Raw genomic sequence first — 20,830 nt, forward strand, 5'->3', positions numbered from 1 at the left:
TTAAAGCCCTTTCAGTTATGTTTATGTGTAATTCCAGTCTAGTTGTTTTCCAACACAGCTGTTGCAATCCAACTCACTTCAAGTTTACCTTCTAAAACATCTGTATGTCATTTACTGCAGGAATTTCCTAGGCACCATGTCAAGTTTAATCTTTCCTTCATCCAATACAGTTGTCTGGTGAGTTATTTCAATATCCGTTCTGTTTGAAATCAATTCTGTTAAAATTAATCCCTTGAAGCTCCATTGTGCTTGTACTGAAAGGATTTCTGTGTGCTTATTGTTGTTTGGTCTCTTCATAAGGAGGCACTGGCTCCTGAAATTGCTGAACATGGTCCTCTTCCATGGACGCCTTCATGGTGGCTTCCTCATATGACGGAGGCAGGCATACAGCGAGAAAGGCAGTTTCAGGCAGGAGGGTGGAGTATTGGAATCTCTGCTCATGGTTCCAAGGCAGCACAGAGAGAAAATCTGTCACCTCATGCTCCGGAAGGGACTCTGGCAAGTCAATGCTGAAGATCTGAGCCTGAGGACTGTGACTCTGGCAACGTCTGTAGAGGAAGAGCAACAGGAATGCCAGGAAGAGCATCACGGTAGCTGGTAATATGATGCATAGGAATGGCTCTATGTCTTCTTTGGTTGAACTTGCTTTATGCTGACTCTAGGAGAAACCAAGAGAAGAATGTGCATCAGGCCTTTGCCAATTTCATTTTATGTGCATCCCGTCTTTCATAAAAACATCATCTCAATGCAGATAGACAGCAGTATCAAAACAGCCCAAACCCATCGAAACAAGCAAATTATAAAGCATAAATACAGTTCTAATAGAATGTGCTGTTTTGCAGAGTGTGCACAACTGAGCAATTATACTGTCCTCCAGTCAGGTTCTCACTTGCACTTAGAAAATGCCTCTACCTAAGGGCTAATCCATCTCTCTTCTTGAAGCCTCGGAGACAGATTGGCACTTACTACTGGCCCCCATCACTCAGGAAGACCTTATTATGGAAGTTCAGAGCCTGTTTGAAAATAGCAAGTATAAAGACTCTGTAGTCCCAAAGGTGCTTTTTCAAGAGGCAACTGGACTTTCTGTTTTTTTCTTTGAAGATGTTTCACTTCTCATCCAAGAAGCTTCTTAAGCTCTGACTGGATGGTGGGTCAGAGCTGAAGAAGCTTCTTGGATGAGACGTGAAACGACTTCAAAGAAAAACCAGAAAGTCCAGTTGCCTCTTGAAAAAGCACCTTTGGGACAATGATGAGGATGACTGAGAATCTCCATAGACAAAAACTCTGCAGCCTCCTTTTCTATGCCAATAATTATCTCCATCAAAACCCAAAATGATTGATTATATCTAATGTTTTCTTCTGCCATTAGGAACAATTCTCGACAAGAGTTCTTTTAATTACATCTCAGAAAATGGGAGGTTAGACAGGAGGTATCCTACAGAACCACCTCTTAACCTCCCCTATCAGTTGGATAGCAACCGTTTCCCTACTGTTTCCCTCTACGGCTCTCAGAGGGCTGATTTAGCAACTCAGTGACTGGGATTTTTAAAAAAATTCTGATGTCTTTGTTCCCTTTCCCAAAGGACGTACAGTGTACTTTTGACAAGCTACTCAGCTCTTCCGGGTATTATTTCACAACTGACACTTTCCAAATCTATTTAAAATTCTGACTGAGTCATATAAACATATTATCTTGCAACTTAATTTATCCTCATCCCTGCACTAGAAGTAACTGTAAGCAAGGGGTTCATTCTGAATTTTTCTTCTCCCATTTAAGTTCCCTCTTAAACCTTGATAAGGGCACATAGATTTTTAAAACCCCAGACAGGACAGATGATAAATAAGCAGCTACTAGTTTTACTGCCAAATAAATCACAGTTTTTAATATTTATCCAATATGATTTTGGTAGGGTGCTTAAATTACTTTAAGAGATACCCCTTCATACTGATTTCTTTTTAACTTATCTACCTGTCTCACTTTAAGAATTTTATGCTAAAAACCAAAGAAGGATCAGTTAAGTGAGATAAAAATATTTCTGTTTGTGTAAGGCGGACATGGAAATGGGAACCCTTCTACCTTGACTGTCTACATGACCATCCTAAGGGCACACCACGCGCCTCCCCCGCCCGCCTTCCTTTTTTATTTTTCTTAAAACCCATAAACACAACAGTATACACTTGTACTTATTACTGTAAACAAGACAAATCAAAAAAAAAAAAAATAAATAAATTTAATTGAATGAAATAGGACACCACATTTTTGAGAATACAAGCTGACACTTACCTATTTTATTGTTGCATTTTGTGTTGTCTAACAATTAAAAAAGCAATAGTGAATTGCCTTAATAGATTTGTCAAGGCTGTATATATTGGTTTTATTTTTCATCTTGTTTTTGTTAAGTTTTTATAATTTTTTATACATAGATACCTAAATTTATTCTTATTTCAAACAATTGCAGAAAACAAGGCCCATGGTTTCCTTCTTACTTTACTTTTATTAAAACGCATAGGAATTATTATAAATGATGTATGTAAGCATATCACTTTCATGATAGAACCATGCCAGAGAGCAAATAATGATTTCTATTTATAGACATTGGGGGCAAATGATAATACAAACTCAGTCTATTTTACATGTGCATTAAAACATTGGGCATCTACAAGCCCACTTGGAGTTTGCAAAAAAGCACCTGGAAGACTGTGAGGAACAAACTCCAAGCAGGCTTTCATATGTTTTGCATTAAGGAGAGGCTTCTAACCATGGGTGGGATTCTACTAGTTCGCACCTATTCGCTAGAACTGGTTGTTAACATTCTAAGCAGTTCAGAGAACCGGTTGTTAGAAGAAATTACTGGCCTAATCCTGTAAGGAAGGCAGGAAGGAAACATTCTGGTGTTGCTTAGAGCAACTGCCTCTCTGTTAACCCTTATTACATTCTTGGCAGGACTAGACTTCCTGTCTCAGGAACCTCTCTGGAGTTTTTTCCCCCTCCTTTGCTGGTACTTTGCTTGTGTGGAGTGACCATTTAAAGTTACAATGGCACTGAAAAAAGTGACTTATGACCCTTTTTCACACTTATGACTGTTGCAGCATCCCTATCCACAGTCATGAGAGGCCAGGCGAGGAAATGCATGCCTCGATGTGAGTGATATTGAGTTGGCCACACCCAGCAAGCCATGTCCACCCAGTCACATAACCGCCAAGCCACGTCCACCACCTAAGCCACGCCCACAGAACCAGTTTTTAAAATTTTTTGAACCCCACTCCTGCTTCTAACTAGCCACTCTGCCATAAAGTCCAGATCGATGGAGGGCTGCAGTGATGATTGTCCTTCTAGAACTCTGTCCCATCTCCACACAAAATCTTTGGAGCTCAGTCAGAGTGCCCATCACTCTGTTCAGTTCTTGGTCACCTCTCCCCCAATTACTCAATTTGACCAGGCGACCAGCTCTTAGAAGAATCCTGGTTGTGCCAAATTTCTTCCATTTGAGAATTATGGAGGCTACTGTGCTCTTAGGGTTAGGGTTCAGCGCAGCAGGAATTCTATTGTAGCCTTCTCCAGATCTGTGCCTTGCAATAATCCTGTCTCTGAGGTCTGCAGGCAGTTCCTTTGATCTCATGGCTTTTGCTCTACTACAGTATGCATCATGAACTGTGACGAATTCTAGACAGGGGTGTGTGTGCCTTTCCAAAGCATGTTCAATCCATTTCATTTACCACAGGTCAACTCAATTCAAGGTATAGAAACATGTCGGCAATGATCAAGAGAAATGGGAGGTGTTAGGTATAACATTGATACCAAATATGGTTTGGGTGAATAAATATATAAAACTTAGATATCATGGTTTAAGTGCTTATCACTTTAAGCACAATGCTGAAGGCAATTTGCCAATTAAGGGTGCGGTTAGAAGTTACAATATAAGGAAGCATTAGAAGCTGGAAAGCTTACTGCGAATAACTGTGTCTTACTGTGACTAACTGTGATTACTGACTGTGAGTGCCTGTGACTGAACTGTTCCTGTCTGCTACTGTTTGCTGATTTACTGCGTAATTCTACTGTTCTACTGTTTGAACTTCTTGCTGAATATCCACGTTTGTTCCTCTGGAGAGAGGCACCGGAGGAGGAGAAGATATCTTTATCGGCTGATAAAGATATTGCAAGGACTCTTAACTTGGACTATACTAGTGAGTCTTACTGGATGGAAATACTGTGAATGACTTAATGGACTGAATGACAATGCTTTAAACTCTAAATGGATTAAAAACTATTTAAACTACAAACAGTGTTTGTGTTCAGTGTGTGTATACTCTGGGGCCCTTCCACTCTCGCTTGGCTGCCTGGCTTGACTACTGCTGCAATACTCTGCTAGGGTTAATCCCCAAACACTAACATTGGTTATGGGCCCAGCAGCATAGTCTAATTAACAGGATATAGCAGAGAGAGTTGGTGTGAGTTGCACATTACTGTAAAAACAAACTGTTTTAATTAGTTTAAAATAGTCAAAATATCTGAAGAGTAATGGCACAAGTAAATTTGTCACAACTGTCCATGATATCCAGGCTGGATGGAACAAACTATGTTTCATGGTCAATGAAATGTAGTTTACTTTCACGCAGAGAAGGTTTGTGGGACATTATAGCAAACCCACCAGATGTGAGTAGCTGGGATCCTGCTGATGATGATGATAACGAAAAGTTACAAGACTTTAAACTGAAGAATGAGCAGGCTTTATGCATCATAGGACTGACTCTCTGTGATCAGCAGCTTGTCCATATTCGTGGAGAAGAAAATGCTGCAAACTGCTGGGAGAACCTCAGGAAGATTTATGTTCGGGACAGTGTAGGAGCACATATAAATCTTACACGGAAGCTTTTTCGACAGCATCTTCAGAGGAATGGAGATATGTTAGTTCATTTAAACTGTATGAAGAGCATTTTTCAAGATTTGCAAGAAAAAGAGCTTACATTTAATGAACTGCAACAAGTCTACATCATATTATCTTCATTAGATCAAAGCTATGATGACTATGTGACTTCGTTAGAGGTATTGCCAAAAGATAGCCTCTCATTAACCGACATAACAGGCAGGCTATTAGAAGAAGCCAGAAGAAGGCGTGAGCGTGATGAGCTGAGAGAAGATAAGAAAGAAGAGAAATTATCTTCAAAGCTTGAAAGAAACCAGCAAAGCAAATTAAAGCACCTGGAAGAAGAGAATTTATCTTCAACAGCATACACAATTAAAAAGTGTTTTAATTGTGGAGGCAGAGGACATTTGGCAAGATTCTGCAAAAAAGAGAAAAAGCCAGAATATAAAAAAGCCAAAGAAAGCATTTGAACTAGCCATGTTTAGCAACTCTGATGTGAAGAATGATCTATGGGTGGTTGACAGTGGCGCATCCCACTGCATCACAAGAGATAAGACAAAATTTATAAAAATGTCTACAAGTTCTCAACATATATCACTTGCCAATGGCTGGAACCTGAAAGCGAAAGGTGAAGGTTTTGCACATTGTCCATGCATAAACCAGGATATAAAAATGTTGTATGTACCGCAACTAAAGTTTAATTTGCTTTCAGTAAGGGTATTAGATAAATTAGGTTATGTAATTACTTTTAAGGATAATAATTGCATAATTGAAAAGATAACAAAAGGGTAACTGCAGCTTTAAATGGAACATTATATGTCTTAGATAATAGTAAGAAAGGGAGGCTCAAACTGTATTTAATAATATAAAGCCTCATGAAGAATGTATCCATTTATTGCATAGGCGTTTGGGGCATGTAAATTTTAAAATGCTAAAACGTACAGTTGAGTTATCTGAAGGAATAAGGTTAAAACCTTGTGATAAATATTTGCGTTGTAATGTTTGCTGTGAAGATAAGAGCAAAGTATTGCCTGCAAATAGGCTAAATGGTTTCAAAACAAAAGAACCTTTAGAAGTAGTATTTGCAGACATAATAGGTCCAAAGAAACCCAGTATGGGGGTGCTAGATATATACTGAGCATTATGGACCATTATTCTAGATATGGGTTTTGCTATTTAATGAAAAGCAAAACTGAAACATATCAACATTTTTTCAATTGGCTTAGGTTTGCTGAAAGAAAGTCTAAACGTAAACTGATAACCCTGGTGACAGATAATGGCACGGAATTTATTAATAACAAATTCCAGAACAGACTTAAGGTAGCTGGAATAGAGCATAAGAAGTCTGCTCCATACAGGCCAGAACATAATGCTTTTATTGAAAGAAGAGGCCAAACACTACAGGCAATGGTTAGAACAATGTTAAATGATTCTGGGTTACCTGATTCTTTGTGGGGGAGGCTACAATGTGTGCTAATAACATATTGAACAACGTTGTTAATACAACAACAGGTGAAATACCATTTACCAGATGGCATGGCAGGAAACCTGATCTAAGTTACCTGCACACATTTGGTGCACCAGCATGGGTGCATATTCCTGCACAAATCAGAAAAAAAGGGCAACATAGAGCTAAAAGATTTTTCTTCGTTGGTTATCAGGCAAACCATAGGGCATATAGATTTTGGGAGAAAGGCACATCTAAAGTGTTATGTAGTGCTAGTGCCCAATTTCTAGAACATGAAGGATGGGAGAAATTAGAACAGGATGCCAATAAAGATGTAATTATTGAATCCTATAGAAATCCCATTAGTTATCCCTGTAACTTTAAAAATAAAGTAAAGAGACAAATACAGGATGAAATAGTGCCCATAAAGGAAGAAACAGATTCAATAGCTGAACAGGATGAGGAAGATGAACAGGTAGTAGTTCAACAAAGTCCTCCTGTAAGCCCTGTAATTCCCAGAAGAACTACACGTATATCTAGACCGCCTGATAGGTACCAGGCTAACACAGTGTTCCAGATTAATCAAGTTCCTAATTCTGTTGAAGAAATTAAAAAGTATCCTACTAAGGAAAAAGAAAGATGGTATGCAGCAATGAATAAGGAACTGAATTCATTAAGAGATATGAAAGTGTATGAAAATGCCAAATTACCTGTAGGTAAGAAATCCATTGGCTGCAAATGGATATTTAAGGTAAAAATAGATAAAGATGGTAATTTAATCCATAAGGCAAGGTTAGTAGCCCAAGGTTTTAGGCAGAATGCTAATGACTACGATGAGGTGTTTTGCACCTAGTCTTAAGGCAGCAACCTTGAGGGCAGCTTTAGTGTGGGCAGCTAGTAAAAACTATATAGTTAACCATCTAGATGTGGAAACTGCTTACTTGCACGCCCCATTAAAACATATTATTTATATGAAAAAACCTGTTGGTATTAAAAGTGAAAGTAAGGATAATAATGATTGTTGGTTGTTAAAGAAAAGTCTCTATGGTCTTAAACAATCAGGCTATGAATGGAACCAGTATATTGTAAAGGAACTAGACAATATAGGATTTAAAGCTGGTTTAGCCGATCCATGTCTGTTTAAGAGGGAGACAAATGGGAAAGTATCATTATTATTACTATTCACAGATGACATTGCATTGATAACTGAAACTAATGATGAAGCAAATAAAATAATAGCATCATTAGGAAAGAGAATAAAGATCAACAATTAGGGGAGATAAAGAAATATCTCGGTTTGAATATAAAGAAAACAAGGAAAGGTTTTAAGATATCACAGGAAGATAAGATAAGCAAATTGCTAAAAGATTACAAGATGGAGCTTTGTAAGCCAGCTAAGACTCCAATGAGTCAGGAGTTTAGCAACACTGATGTACAAAGCCCTGAGTTTGATAAGGTGATTTATCAATCTTTAATTGGTAGTTTGAGTTATATTAGTAATTGGTCTAGACCAGATATATCGTACTGCGTGAATCAGTTGGCTAGATTCAATTCTGCACCATGTGAAAGACACTGGAATGCAGCTAAGAGGATATTAAGATATCTTAAAAAGACAATGAATTATTCATTGTATTTAGAACCAAAGGGTGATTTAATTTTGAGTGCTTATGCAGATGCTAGTTTTGCATCAGAAAGAGACACTAGAAAGTCGACTTCAGGAACAGCCATAATGCTGGGTAAGACATTAATAGGCTGGAAGTCAATAAGACAACAGCATATAAGTTTGTCTACTATGGAGGCAGAATTCTCCTGTTTATCATTGTTATGTACAGAATTAATAATGTATAAACAAATGTTAATTGATATAGGTATAACTGTAGATTATCCTATAATTATACATGAAGATAATCAGGCAGCAATTCAAATGGCCACAAATATTGGAGTAAAAACAAGGAGCAAGCATACAGATCTAAGATACCTAAATGTGAGACAATCTGTAAGAAGTAAGATGATTCAGCTAGAGTACTGTATGTCGGAGGACAATTTAGCTGATAATTTTACTAAAGCCCAAGGTGCCAGTAAGCACCAGGAGAGTTGTGAAAAATATGGGGTTAGATTGTAAGGTATTATATATTTATTTCACCCAAAAGGGAGTATGTTAGGTATAACATTGATACCAAATATGGTTTGGGTGAATAAATATATAAAACTTAGATATCATGGTTTAAGTGCTTATCACTTTAAGCACAATGCTGAAGGCAATTTGCCAATTAAGGGTGCGGTTAGAAGTTACAATATAAGGAAGCATTAGAAGCTGGAAAGCTTACTGCGAATAACTGTGTCTTACTGTGACTAACTGTGATTACTGACTGTGAGTGCCTGTGACTGAACTGTTCCTGTCTGCTACTGTTTGCTGATTTACTGCGTAATTCTACTGTTCTACTGTTTGAACTTCTTGCTGAATATCCAGCGTTTGTTCCTCTGGAGAGAGGCACCGGAGGAGGAGAAGATATCTTTATCGGCTGATAAAGATATTGCAAGGACTCTTAACTTGGACTATACTAGTGAGTCTTACTGGATGGAAATACTGTGAATGACTTAATGGACTGAATGACAATGCTTTAAACTCTAAATGGATTAAAAACTATTTAAACTACAAACAGTGTTTGTGTTCAGTGTGTGTATACTCTGGGGCCCTTCCACTCTCGTTTGGCTGCCTGGCTTGACTACTGCTGCAATACTCTGCTAGGGGTTAATCCCCAAACACTAACAGGAGGCACCAGAACTAAATTTCACATGTTGTTGCAAAGAGTCTGAGTACTTATGCCAACGAGTTATTTCAGTTTTTTCTTTTTAATAAATTTACAGACATTTCTAAAATTCTGTTTTCACTTTGTCATTATGGGGTACTGAATGTAGATTAAAGAGAGAGAAAATGAATTTTAACAACTGCAGAATCAAGCTGCAGCATAACAAAATTGACAAAAGTGAATTTTTGAATATTTTCTGAATATTTGAATAATTACTGAATATTTACTGAATGAACTGTAAATGGAGAAATTGTCACTAGGAACGAAAGAGGAAATTAAAATTTTATAGTTCTTAAATTATACTCAATACATATTTAATGGTATATAATATGATAGAAAGGATTATGGTGAATATCAAATATTGCAGTACTACCATTAAAATAAATACTTTGTGAGGAAAAAGTAAACTGCAAACCTTTTATGTTTGATTCTATTTACTACCACTTGAAGCCTAATGGTATAAGATAAATAGGATGTATTCCAAATTATGGAATACAGAATGGACAGGTTAATCAATATTTCCAAATGCAACAGCAATGATATAATTTGTTGCAGATTTTTAGTATGAATCATCAGTTGACTTTAAGTATTCTGTGCTTTGAACCCAATACAAAATGTGCATTGCAGATAGCTTACCTATTTAAAACATTGACATTTTAGAGTTTTTATCTGAAGACCTGAAGGCAATTTGAAAGAATGATTATCCTATAGAGTAAATGCTTTTATTCTGTTTGAATACTTTGGTAAACCAATTTTGCAAAGTATCTGTCTTTTGCAAAATATCTTTACTGGTTTAATCAATCTGCAAAAGTGCATCTCTTCCAAATACATTCTGTTAATTTTTTTTGCTTGATTTGTCCTGAGTTTTCTTGTATGGAACAAACGTTACCATTTTACATGCTCTTTATTTACACCTGACCATACCGTCTGTTTTGTATATTTTGGTTGAGAAAACATAGAAAAATAAATCAGATATGACAAATACTATTTTTGCAAAAATATATAGAATTGCTTGATTCATTAATAAGTAGGCAGAAGAAAAACCTGTTGATTTATATAATGTCCTAACATTTCCCTAACCAGGATTTCAAAATAAATTAATCCGAACAATACACGTTTATAGCCAAACTTACGAATTAATCACTGCAGAGCAGGGTTTAACAGAATAACAGAATTATTGAGTTGGAAGGGACCTTGGAGGTCTTCTAGTCCAACCCCCTGCTCAAGGAGGAGACCCGATACCTTTTCACACAAATGGTTATCCATTATCTTCTTAATAACCTCTGGTAATAGAGCACCCACAACTTCTGAAAGCAAGTAGTTCCACTGGCTAATCGTTCTCACTGTTAGAAAATTTTTCAGTTCTAGGCTGCCTCTCTCTTCAGTGTTTTCCTATGCACTTTTATGAACATATGTACTTTTGAATTTTAAACAAATACAGAGAAAAAGCAAAAAAAAAATAATCTGGTTGATTACTGAGAATGGAGTTTGGCTCATTGTAGTAATGATGCAGAAATCATAAGCTATTTCAATCAAGAACAGAAAAAAATTGCATACGTGGTATGATATTTAAGTATACTGTGCTTAGATTTGAAGCACCATACACAGATTCAAAACATGTTGACTTTAGCATCAAGTAGTGTGAAAATGTAAATGAGTAATCACAGTTTTTTCATCACAGACCAAACTCATTCACTATTAACTTTAACACTACTTTTTTTTAGTATAGTAATAATAGTTTTGACATTCAAATAAATGAAATCATATTTAGGCTTTGTCAAACAAAGAAACGATGCATTGTGAACAATTTTATGAACTCATGCAAATGCGAAGGATCATATTTATGATTATGGTGGTTGACATCAACACAAAAAACACAATTGCAATCATTTACTGTCATATTACTACTATTACTCTTCTGATCTTATCATGATAAGTTATTCTGTCTAAGTAGGAGACCTAGAAATAATTAGGAAGAATAAGTTCCATTCAATATTCCACTAAATTCAGTGGGACTTACTTCAACATAGACATGCAGATAATTACATTCCTAGCCTGCTATTAGTTTTATTTTTGACACAGTTCAGCTAGACTTTTATTTAAAGAACCAGACTAAATTACTTTACAGGTTACTATAAACAATACTGAGAAAAATAATTTCACATGAACCTCAAAATCTCTTTTAGATTGTCTTGTCAGAGTAGCCTTTCTGATCTATCATGCCTTCCCCTTTTGCCACTCACAACACTATAAAAAGTAATATAATCTAGGAAACAAAATTTGCTGAATATCACTTATTCTAATATCAGTAAAAAGGGTCTGCAGAGAGAAAGATTAAGAATGAAATAGTCTTGAAATGAAATGATAGATTCAAAAGCAGTCAAGATATCAATTTGAAGTTAAGGTAAGTTTTGAAGTAAATATTTACATCAGTTTCTGCAAACTTTTTTTCTCCCCTCAGACGGTGAAACAAAAGGAAGAGTTGCATGGAGGACAGTGTACAATTTATATAAAACGAAGTACTTGTCCCATGTTTACATCACAAACCCTTTGTCATCCTGAAATGAGAAAGCGTGAAAGAACAGAAGTAAACTGCAAGGAATATAGATGATACAAACCTGTAGCTCTGTTTCCACCAATGGCACACCTGGTTCGCTGGTTAACCAGTCATAGTTTCCCCTGTCAGCGTGTCCAAATTTCTTCCAGCTACTACTGTCCAGAAGCCAACGCATACTTTCATGGATGTGTGGATTTGTTCTTTGTTCTTCCTCTTCCGTTTGTGGTCTTCTTTTGGATTATTTTTAATACTGTCACCTTCCTCTATTTCCCCCACTGATACTAGGCCTAGCTTGGGATGCCTAAACTGAAAACCATGCTGATATTCTCTCCTGTTCCTGGCAGTGAAGAAGGAAAGGGTAGAGCAGTGACCAAACAAATCTTGGATGCTATTTTGTCTTCTAACTCAGTCTCTGGATTTGCTTCAGTGGCCTACATTACTAGGGAAGCTGGCATCAGGTATCAGGAAAGAGATAGCCTTCTGATTGGATGGTTGCCTGCATTAGGATTATTAAAGGGGTATTTCCATGACAATCTGAGTGCACATGGTCCTAACTCGGTGGATAAATCATTGTCTACATTTATAGTTCATATACACATAATTTATATATAAATATATATATATATACATAATGTGTTTGTGGAGGAAGGGAGCTCTAATGTTATAGAAAGATAAAAAAAATGCTTACTTCTCCCTAAGGGTTAAGGAAATATTTCCACTTGGATGCAATGTAAATAGCAAAAGCAGTTGCTGCTAGGCAGGCAAGGGCATAGCTGAAAGCTGTTCTGAATTATTTAGAGGTATTAGAATGTAGATGTTAATGATAAATCCGAAAAGAAGCTGCTGCTAGAAAAGGCTTTAGTCAATGAGAATATACGATTGCTTTCAGTGACACATCTAACGGGCTTAATTCTGCTCTTTAATCTTCCCCGTAGATTTTTTTTTTAACAGATAAGTATCATTATGTTTCAATCATTTAATTTAATCATTCAAAGCAAAAAAAGACTCCAAATGGTTTAGTTATATGGTTGCATCAAGACTGTATTGATAAGAGTAGTAAGATGTCAGTATGATCACTTAGCGGTTCTTATCTTTCTTTTAGTTCCCCCTTAGCTATATTCTGAACTTAACATTGTGTGGGAAACATTTGATAAAATTGTAAAAAGAAGACATAATGCTCTATTCATCATTAGCATGCAGAAAGCAAAGGAAATCATCCAGTCCCATTGGTATCCATACCAGGAATTCAAATGTAAAATTGCTAAGTGTTAAAGATATATGACATCGTAAAAGTAGTCCTCAACTTACGGCCACAATTGAGAACAGAATTTTCCATTGCTAAGCAAGGCATGAGTCATGCTCGATTTTACAACTTTTTTGTTTTTTTTAACCTTTACCTTTTACAATAATAGTTGTTAAGTGAATCATATGGTCAGGAAGTGAGTTCAGCTTCTCCCATTGACTTTGCTTGTTGGAAGCCAGCTGAGAAAATTGATGACCACTTCACTCCAGGATGCTGCAACCACCATAAATACTTGCTGGTTGCCAAGGACTGGAGTTTTGATCACATGACCCTGGTTGTCAGTGTGAGGACCAGTTGTAAATCACTTTTTTCAGTGCCATTGTAAGTTTGAACAGTCACTAAACAAATGGCTGCAGGTCAAGGGCTACCAGTATAGATGATATCTACCATATAACTAAACCTGAACCATGAAGACCAGAAATGGCCAACATAATGCGTTTAAAAAGAGGAAGTAGGAATACACATCTTGGGAGACCTGAGAAATTACAAAAAGAAATTACAAATTATCACCTGTTATCAACAGGTGATATTACAAGTATCACCTGTTCTAGGTAAGTTAAGTAGTGGGAGCAATATAGATAGTCCTCAACTTACAATCACAATTTTCTTTTGTTAAGCAAGCGAATTGTTAAATGAGTTTTTGCCCCATTTTACGACTTTTCTTGCCACAATTGTTAAGTAAATCACTACAGTTGTTAAGTTAATAGCAATAGCACTTAGAGTTATATACTGCTTTACAGTGCTTTACAGCCCTCTCTAAGCAGTTTACAGAGTCAGCCTCTTGCCCCCAACAATCTGGGTCTTCATTTTACCCACCTTGGAAGGATGGAAGGCCGAGTCAACCTTGAGCCTGGTGAGATTTGAACTGCCAAATTGCAGTCAGCTGGCAGTCAGCAGAAGTAGCCTGCAGTACTGCACTCTAACCACTGCACCACCAAAACTAATAACACAGTTGGTTTCCGGTTTGTCGGCTTCGCGAGCGGCAGGGATTTGTGAAGCTGCGCGATCCCTGCCGCGCTAGCCGTTTTTGGGGCTCCGACCCAGACGGGTACGAGCTAGCTGCCCCTGCAGGGGCAGCTGAAGGTAGGGGGATCCGGAGAAGGGTTTGGGGTGTTGCAGACCCCCTCCCGGCCGGCAGAACCCCCTTTTCCCAGGACGGTGCAGCGGCGGTCCATAATGGCCGCCACAAAGAAGCTGGCAGCCGGGTAAGAATGCGCAGGAGGAAGTGGAGAAAGTGCTTGAGAGGAGAAAGTTTTTCTTGGTTCCTAGGACTCTAAGACATATTTAACAAAATTCCTGAAAAGTATGACTTTCTGAATGATACCTTCGAGAAGAGGAAAAAAGCGGCAGTTTAATGGTGCTGAAAGGATAGCTTACCCTCTTTTTTTACGGAATAAAAAGTGAACATTAAGAAACCTATTTTTTTTAGGTGAAACTGGCTCTAAGCGGTGAGTGGGAAAAGAGAGGACTAAAAAAAAATATATATTTGTATGCTAAGACCTTGTTGGAGGAGATGCCTTAAGGATTGAAAGACTAAAATATATTGCAATAAGATTTTAAGAAACAGATTTGGACTTTCTTTTTCTTTAATTGATACTACCCCAAGAGGAGCGAGTGGGAACTCTGTCTTGGTTTGGACTGACTGAGAACTTTGGGATTGTCTTATTTTTCCTTTGGAATATTCTGGCTGTTGTAAGAGAAAAGAAAAGAAAAGATTTATAATGGCTTCTTCTATCGAGGAACTGAGAAAAGATTATGAGCAAGCAAAACAAAATGGTAAAGCTGGTTTGAAAGAAGCCTTCTTTTTTTTAGAAATGGCGCTTATTAATTATCAACAAACATTGCAACAGATGAAGACAGCAGAAGAAGAACAAAGAGAGGAAGCCATCTTTAATAAATCTCAGAACTCGACCAAGAGGGAAGGAAGAGGAAAAAGAAGAGAAATAAAGGACTTAAGATTTAAAAAAACATTTAAGAAAGGGAAAAACAAGGTGCAAAATCAATATAAGGATGGTAAACAAAAGGGAAGAGGAATACGACAGAGAAGGGAAGCCAGTAAGGCAGAGGCTAGAAGAAGGGGGGCTAGAAAGGTTTGTTGGGGAAGAAAGAAAGGGAAAAGGTGGAGAAAAGCTACAAAGTTTTGAAATTAAATGAGAAAAAAAGAAATTTTTTTTAGGGATAAAGGATAAGTATAATTTCTTCAAAGAGATTTTGCAAGGTACATAAGATGATATTGTAGTATTGTATCAGAAATAGAAAATTTAAATGGCTTGAGAGTTGATAAGAGATTAAAATGTTGGAATGTTAATAATGATTGGTTTGAAAATATAATATGAGGGGAGATTTAGAATATTAAACTTTAATTAAAGAGTTTATTAAGATTATGGTATTGATGTTATTATAAAACTTTCATTATAGTATTTTGTTTTTAATATTTAAATCTATTGCTTAACTATGTATTTAATTGTTTTAGATGTATTATTCAGTTAGAATGTACCAAGCAAAATCGGATTGGGTAGTTTAAAGATTAATTTGATTAATTTAGTGGGGAGATAGAAAGGCATCATACTCTGATTAGTGATTTCAGGAGAAATTTCTTTCTTTTTAAAAGGAATGAGACAAAGGTATAATAGAGAATGGACAAAAGATATAAATATAATGACTCAAATTAAGATGATTAATTAAGATAGAATCAAGAAGAGTGAAATATGTGGAGAAGTTAATATAGAAGACTTAGAATGGTAAATAAAATAAGTAATGATATGTAAGATGAGCCTGAATATAATTGAAGTCCATGAAAAGAGAGATACCTGGGTCCAAGTTACTTTCCAAAAAGATATTTTTTATGTTTTGTGTGTTGTGTGATTATGTTGTTTTTTTTGGGGGAAAATTAATAAAACCTTGTAGAAATATAGAATGAGAATAATGGTAACTAAGTCAGAAAGAAGTAGATGAAATAATAATAATAAAATTGAATAAGAGTGAAGAGAAATAAAGGGAAATTGGATAAGAGGTTTTTTGTATGTTTATATGGAAATGGTTTAAAACAGAATTATAGTTTATCTGATTTGTTAAATTTATAATGGAAAAAGGTTTAAACATGTAATGGATAATGATGACTTGTGTGTTTTGAAAACCAATAAAACTTGTTTAAAAAAAAAAAAAAACTAATAACACAGTTGTTAAGTGAATCTGGCTTCCCCATTGACTTTACTTGTTAGAAGATCACAAAAAGTGATCACCTGATCCTTGACACTACAACCATAATAAGTACAAGCCAGTTGCCAAGTGTCCGAACTTTGATCACATGCCTGTGGGGATGCTTCAATGGTTGCAAGTGTGCAAAACGGTCATAAATCACTATTTTCAGTGCTGTTGTAACTTTGAATAGTCAACAGTCACTCAGTGAATGGTTGTAAGTCTAGGACTACCTGTAACTACAAAGTAGCATAAGGCAGGTCCAGGATATGTCAACCCAGTGGGCCTCTGGGACAAGCCCCAACCATGCTGGTGTGGAAAAAGAAATATGGCTGTGTTAGTCAATGTAGATGAAGATTTTATGGGATATGAATATATTTAACACATAGAGCCAAACATTCAATCATGTAGGTAAACTCTACACCTGGTTGATGACGGCTGATGATGATAACAATTTCAGAAATGATCAATAGTCACAAACTGCTAATATCACATGATCCTTTTGTCAGCATAAATAAGTGCTGACTTCCAAGCACTTTATCCAATTGCAGATATGTTTCCTGTAATTTGTCCCAAATGCACTAGTTTGCTTTTTGTTCCCGGGTTGAATACATTTGGTTAATTCCTGCCATTGGTCTAATCTCTTTAGGTCTGTTTCTAATTATTTTACTATGGTTTCACTATGTGTACAAGTCTCCCTCTGGGCCTTTATTATACATGAATTATGTTAGTAAAGCTTTTAGGTGTTTTTAATGGCAATAATTCACAAAACAGAATGTAACCTTATCCTTATATGACCTCAATATGAACCCTGTTTTATACAGCTATGATTTCTGTTTTATCCAGACATGCTATCCTTTCTATTGTGAAATAGAATAGTAAAGGATATTCATATTCATATGAATTTTCCTCACAGCAGAATTTCCTATATGATTTATCAAATACTTTAATCATGTCCAACTTTTTTTAAAAAAACATTTCTTTTATATAGACATATTGGAATCCATATCACTAGAACCATCAGTAGGACTTTATCAAGATGGCTGTTGTAATTGTGGAAAAGATTAAAACAATGGAATAAGCAGAGATGGCTAAATCAATTAACGAAACAATAATATCTGGGCTGGTAACCCCTTATTAACTTTTGGCATGAAACAGAAAAAAAAATTGTGCTTATGATTTGGGACTTTATTAGAAAAAAAAGGTATAATAGAAAAAAATAAAAGTTTTTGTAATCATAAAGTAACTCTGTAATTGCACATATTTGCTGCAAATGTTTTAAGTGGGCATTTCATCTAGATACATGTTTTTCTGTACATAAGATATACCTTCCTTTACATAGTTATGCATGGATTCTGGTATGCAATACTATCTCTCTATTGTTTTTAATTGGAGAAGTCAGCTTTTATACAATAACATTACTACTGTATTCACTGCTGCCTATTCAATCTTTAAACATAAAAGAAAAATGTCCCAACACTGTGAACATATTTTTCATGTTTTCCTTTTGCAAATATGTTCTCTAATTGCACTCCTGTGAAGAATTTTTACAACTAGATTGGAACAGCAATGGGGTGAGAAGAAGACCTGTGGGTTTTGTTTCAAAACTATAGAACAGTGTTTTGTTTTGTTTCGACAGTGATTTCCTTTTCCCTCTTAAAGACTTCTTAAAGACATTATCTGAGATGTATAACTAAATAATTTGTATATTTTAAAAAAACAAGATCAGATGGCCTCTTGAGAGATCAGGCATAAGGCTTTCAGGACTGGTCTGCAAAGATTTGGACAGCCTTTTTTTTTTTGCCAGCTAGGGATCGTATGAATTTTTCAAACTCCAAACTGGTAGATCTAATTAGGCTATCAATGGATATTAACCTCCTGAAGAGCTTAACCATCAATTGCTGGGCAGAAGGAGGCCATTCTTCTCCCTTCTAGGCCAGTAAGCTTCCCATATTGCATCCAGCTGGCCATTAGCACTAAGTAAGCTTAGCCCTACTCAGTTTCTAAATGTAAACAGATGGGCTTAGTCTTGCTGCCTCCTGGAGCATTTTGTGACTGGCCTCTTCTAATAAGGCCATTCTTAGTAAGTCTTTGCTTCCTTCCTCTTTCATGTTACTGTTTACCATTCCTTTGCTCACCCCACAGAGAAGGCTTCCACATAGTCACTTGAGTGGCAATAAATTATAACTTTATATAGGCTTTCTATTGCGACTAGACCAGGGGTGGAATTCAAAAATTCCAGCAACCAGTTTGCTGCCCGGTTGCTCAGTGGGCATGGCCATGGTGCCCATGGTCTACCGGAACTTCCTGTTTCTGGCTTCCGGTGAGCCTCCAGACCCTGAGTGAAGCCGTTTTCACCCTCCCAAAGGTCTGGAGGCCTTCCCCTGGGCCTCTGGAGGGGGGGCGAAAATGGCCTCCCCTGTGGTCTGGAGGTCCACTGGAAGCTGGAAACAGGCCCATTTCTGGACTTCTGGAAGGCTCATTTTCCCCCCTCCCAGAGCCCCCACACGGACCATGCCCTTACCTCCATCAAAAATGGGCCGCATGGAGACTCCTGGGAGGGAAGTGGCAGAGTGGGCAGGGCCAGCCAGTCGGTTGAAATACCAGTTTGGCGAACCAGATGTAACTTTAACATCCGGTTCGCCCGAACCAGTCCGAACTGGTAGAATTCCACCCCCAGACTAGACCAGCAGTGGAATCCTACCTGTTTCACTACCGGTTCTGTGACTAATGTGCGCATGCAGCTTTCCACACACCAGCTGAGGCCTGTAGCGCCAATTAGCTGAGAGGATAAAGAAGAGAAAAACGCAGGGGTGGATGGTAGGGCCAATCCTGCGTTTTTCTCTTCTTCCTCCTCTCAGCTGATCATGGGAGTTCGGGCCGAACCAGTAGCATACCACCACTGTAGCAGACAACCCATGATCCTGAATTCAGAGAAATCTCCTTACTTAAACAAGAAACAGAAGAACCAAGGACAATAAAGTAGTGGGAGCAGGAACAACTTCTTGCCGGCTTGACCACAGCTGACTGCCCTCCAGCAGCCAATGGGTGGAACCAATCTACTTGGTCTTCAGAAGGCTAGAGTGGGACAAGCCAGTGATAGTATTGTAGCAACCACAAATTTGCCAAATTTCAATTCCATGGGAGTTATGTATCCTGGATTTTGGACACATTCTGTAAGTTAGTCCATTTGATATCCCTTGTTTAAAAAATTGTTGCCCTGGGATAACACTATTTTGCCCAGTTAAAGATTACAGATACTAGAGTTTTAGTAGTACATGGATGGAGACGGCTGAGTGATAACTGGGGTAGATCTATTTCATGAGCTGATTTATATCTTCTTATCTCAGAATAATATTCTATGATTCTGAACTTGACTGCATTTTGCAAGCACTCTCAAACTTTTAAAGGATGCTCAATGATATATCTGGCTGGGTATATAATGGCTAAATCGATTTGAAGAGAACCCTGTGCTTTTGCTAATTTATGCAACAACTTTTTAAAGCCACTTTTTAAAGAAACTTGGCCCTTTAAACTGCTTTGATTAAAAATTTAAAAACACATTGCTGATGAAAGGCAAATGGAAGAAAGAAACAAGTGTACTTTCTGACAGATGTCTCCTGCCAGCTAAAAGACGTTGCCTAACAATACTTGTATTGCATCCTAGCTATTTATTAACCGAACCAAGCTTACAACATTTTTGCTAGGTTTGCAGAACAGCAAACCATAAGCAACAAATTACGTTTTAAGCAATTGTGTTGTGCAAAGCTAGCTACATCCAGCTACTCTATTGTTTTCTCCTTAATGAGATTCATTAGGCATAGCATACCAATTCTGGCACAAACCCTGATGACTGCTAGATGGCAGGAAAAATATGGTTTTTCGGGGTCCCACGGGTGCTATCTCTTGCCTATCCAGAGACACGGTAGGGTGATTTCGGGTAGAAAAAAAATAGAAGAGGTGAGAAAACAAATCAAAGTTACAATTGAAACACAATGCCTGAACCCCCCCAGTGCAAATTTGTGATCAAAGCAAAGGGACTGTAGAATAACCTTGCAAACTATTTTGTGTCAAATCTGAGAAAGGACAAAGGGTGGGATGAGTACAGTATGATGCCCGCTGGCTTGAGACTCGTCGCCTTGTGGCTGCTGGCCCCTTGCTCAAACTACTGGAACATCATTTTCTTTCTAAGATCAACGAGGGACAATAAGCATGTGGTCTCTACATCCAAGGGAAAGTTTTTTGAATTGAGATATGCATTATTGAAGAGGGCATTTGTTGTCAGGCTCCTGGAAATTGTATCTGCTGGTTTAATTTAGCAAAATCAAAGGTGGAAAAAATTGGCATGATGCAGAAAACAGAGGGATGGATATTATCACTTCGGGGGGAGGGGGGCAGTTCACAACAGTGCACTTTGTCAAGAAAAGTGTTATGGCACTTTTTTTATACAACCTTTTTAAACCACACTCATGAGTATCCCACAGTTGGGTATCACAAATGCTCACCATTCAATTATGTCAGATATATATTTAGACTAAATAGTTCTGAATTCAAATGGGGCTAATTCCCAACTAGGATTGCAATTCAGCCTGTCGTGGGGCTTGAACTACCTAACTACAACATCCAGATGTGAAGATGTGACCTGTTTTT

General features: G+C 37.2%; 1 protein-coding gene across 1 annotated transcript; it reads right to left on the reverse strand.

The window, feature by feature from the left end:
- Positions 1 to 259: 259 nt before the first annotated feature.
- SMIM28 (small integral membrane protein 28) lies at positions 260 to 12,169 on the reverse strand. The gene is made up of 2 exons (XM_026666170.2): positions 11,741 to 12,169; positions 260 to 658 (listed from the first exon to the last, which is right to left on the reverse strand). Exons 1-2 carry the CDS (start codon positions 11,852 to 11,854, stop codon positions 275 to 277), a joined length of 498 nt encoding a protein of 165 aa, XP_026521955.1. The 5' UTR covers positions 11,855 to 12,169; the 3' UTR covers positions 260 to 274.
- Positions 12,170 to 20,830: the final 8,661 nt, after the last annotated feature.

The sequence above is a fragment of the Notechis scutatus genome, chromosome 1 (genome assembly GCF_049901735.1).
Source record: "Notechis scutatus isolate UNSWTSFEM ecotype Mainland chromosome 1, rNotScu1.2, whole genome shotgun sequence".
Lineage (NCBI taxonomy): Eukaryota > Metazoa > Chordata > Lepidosauria > Squamata > Elapidae > Notechis > Notechis scutatus.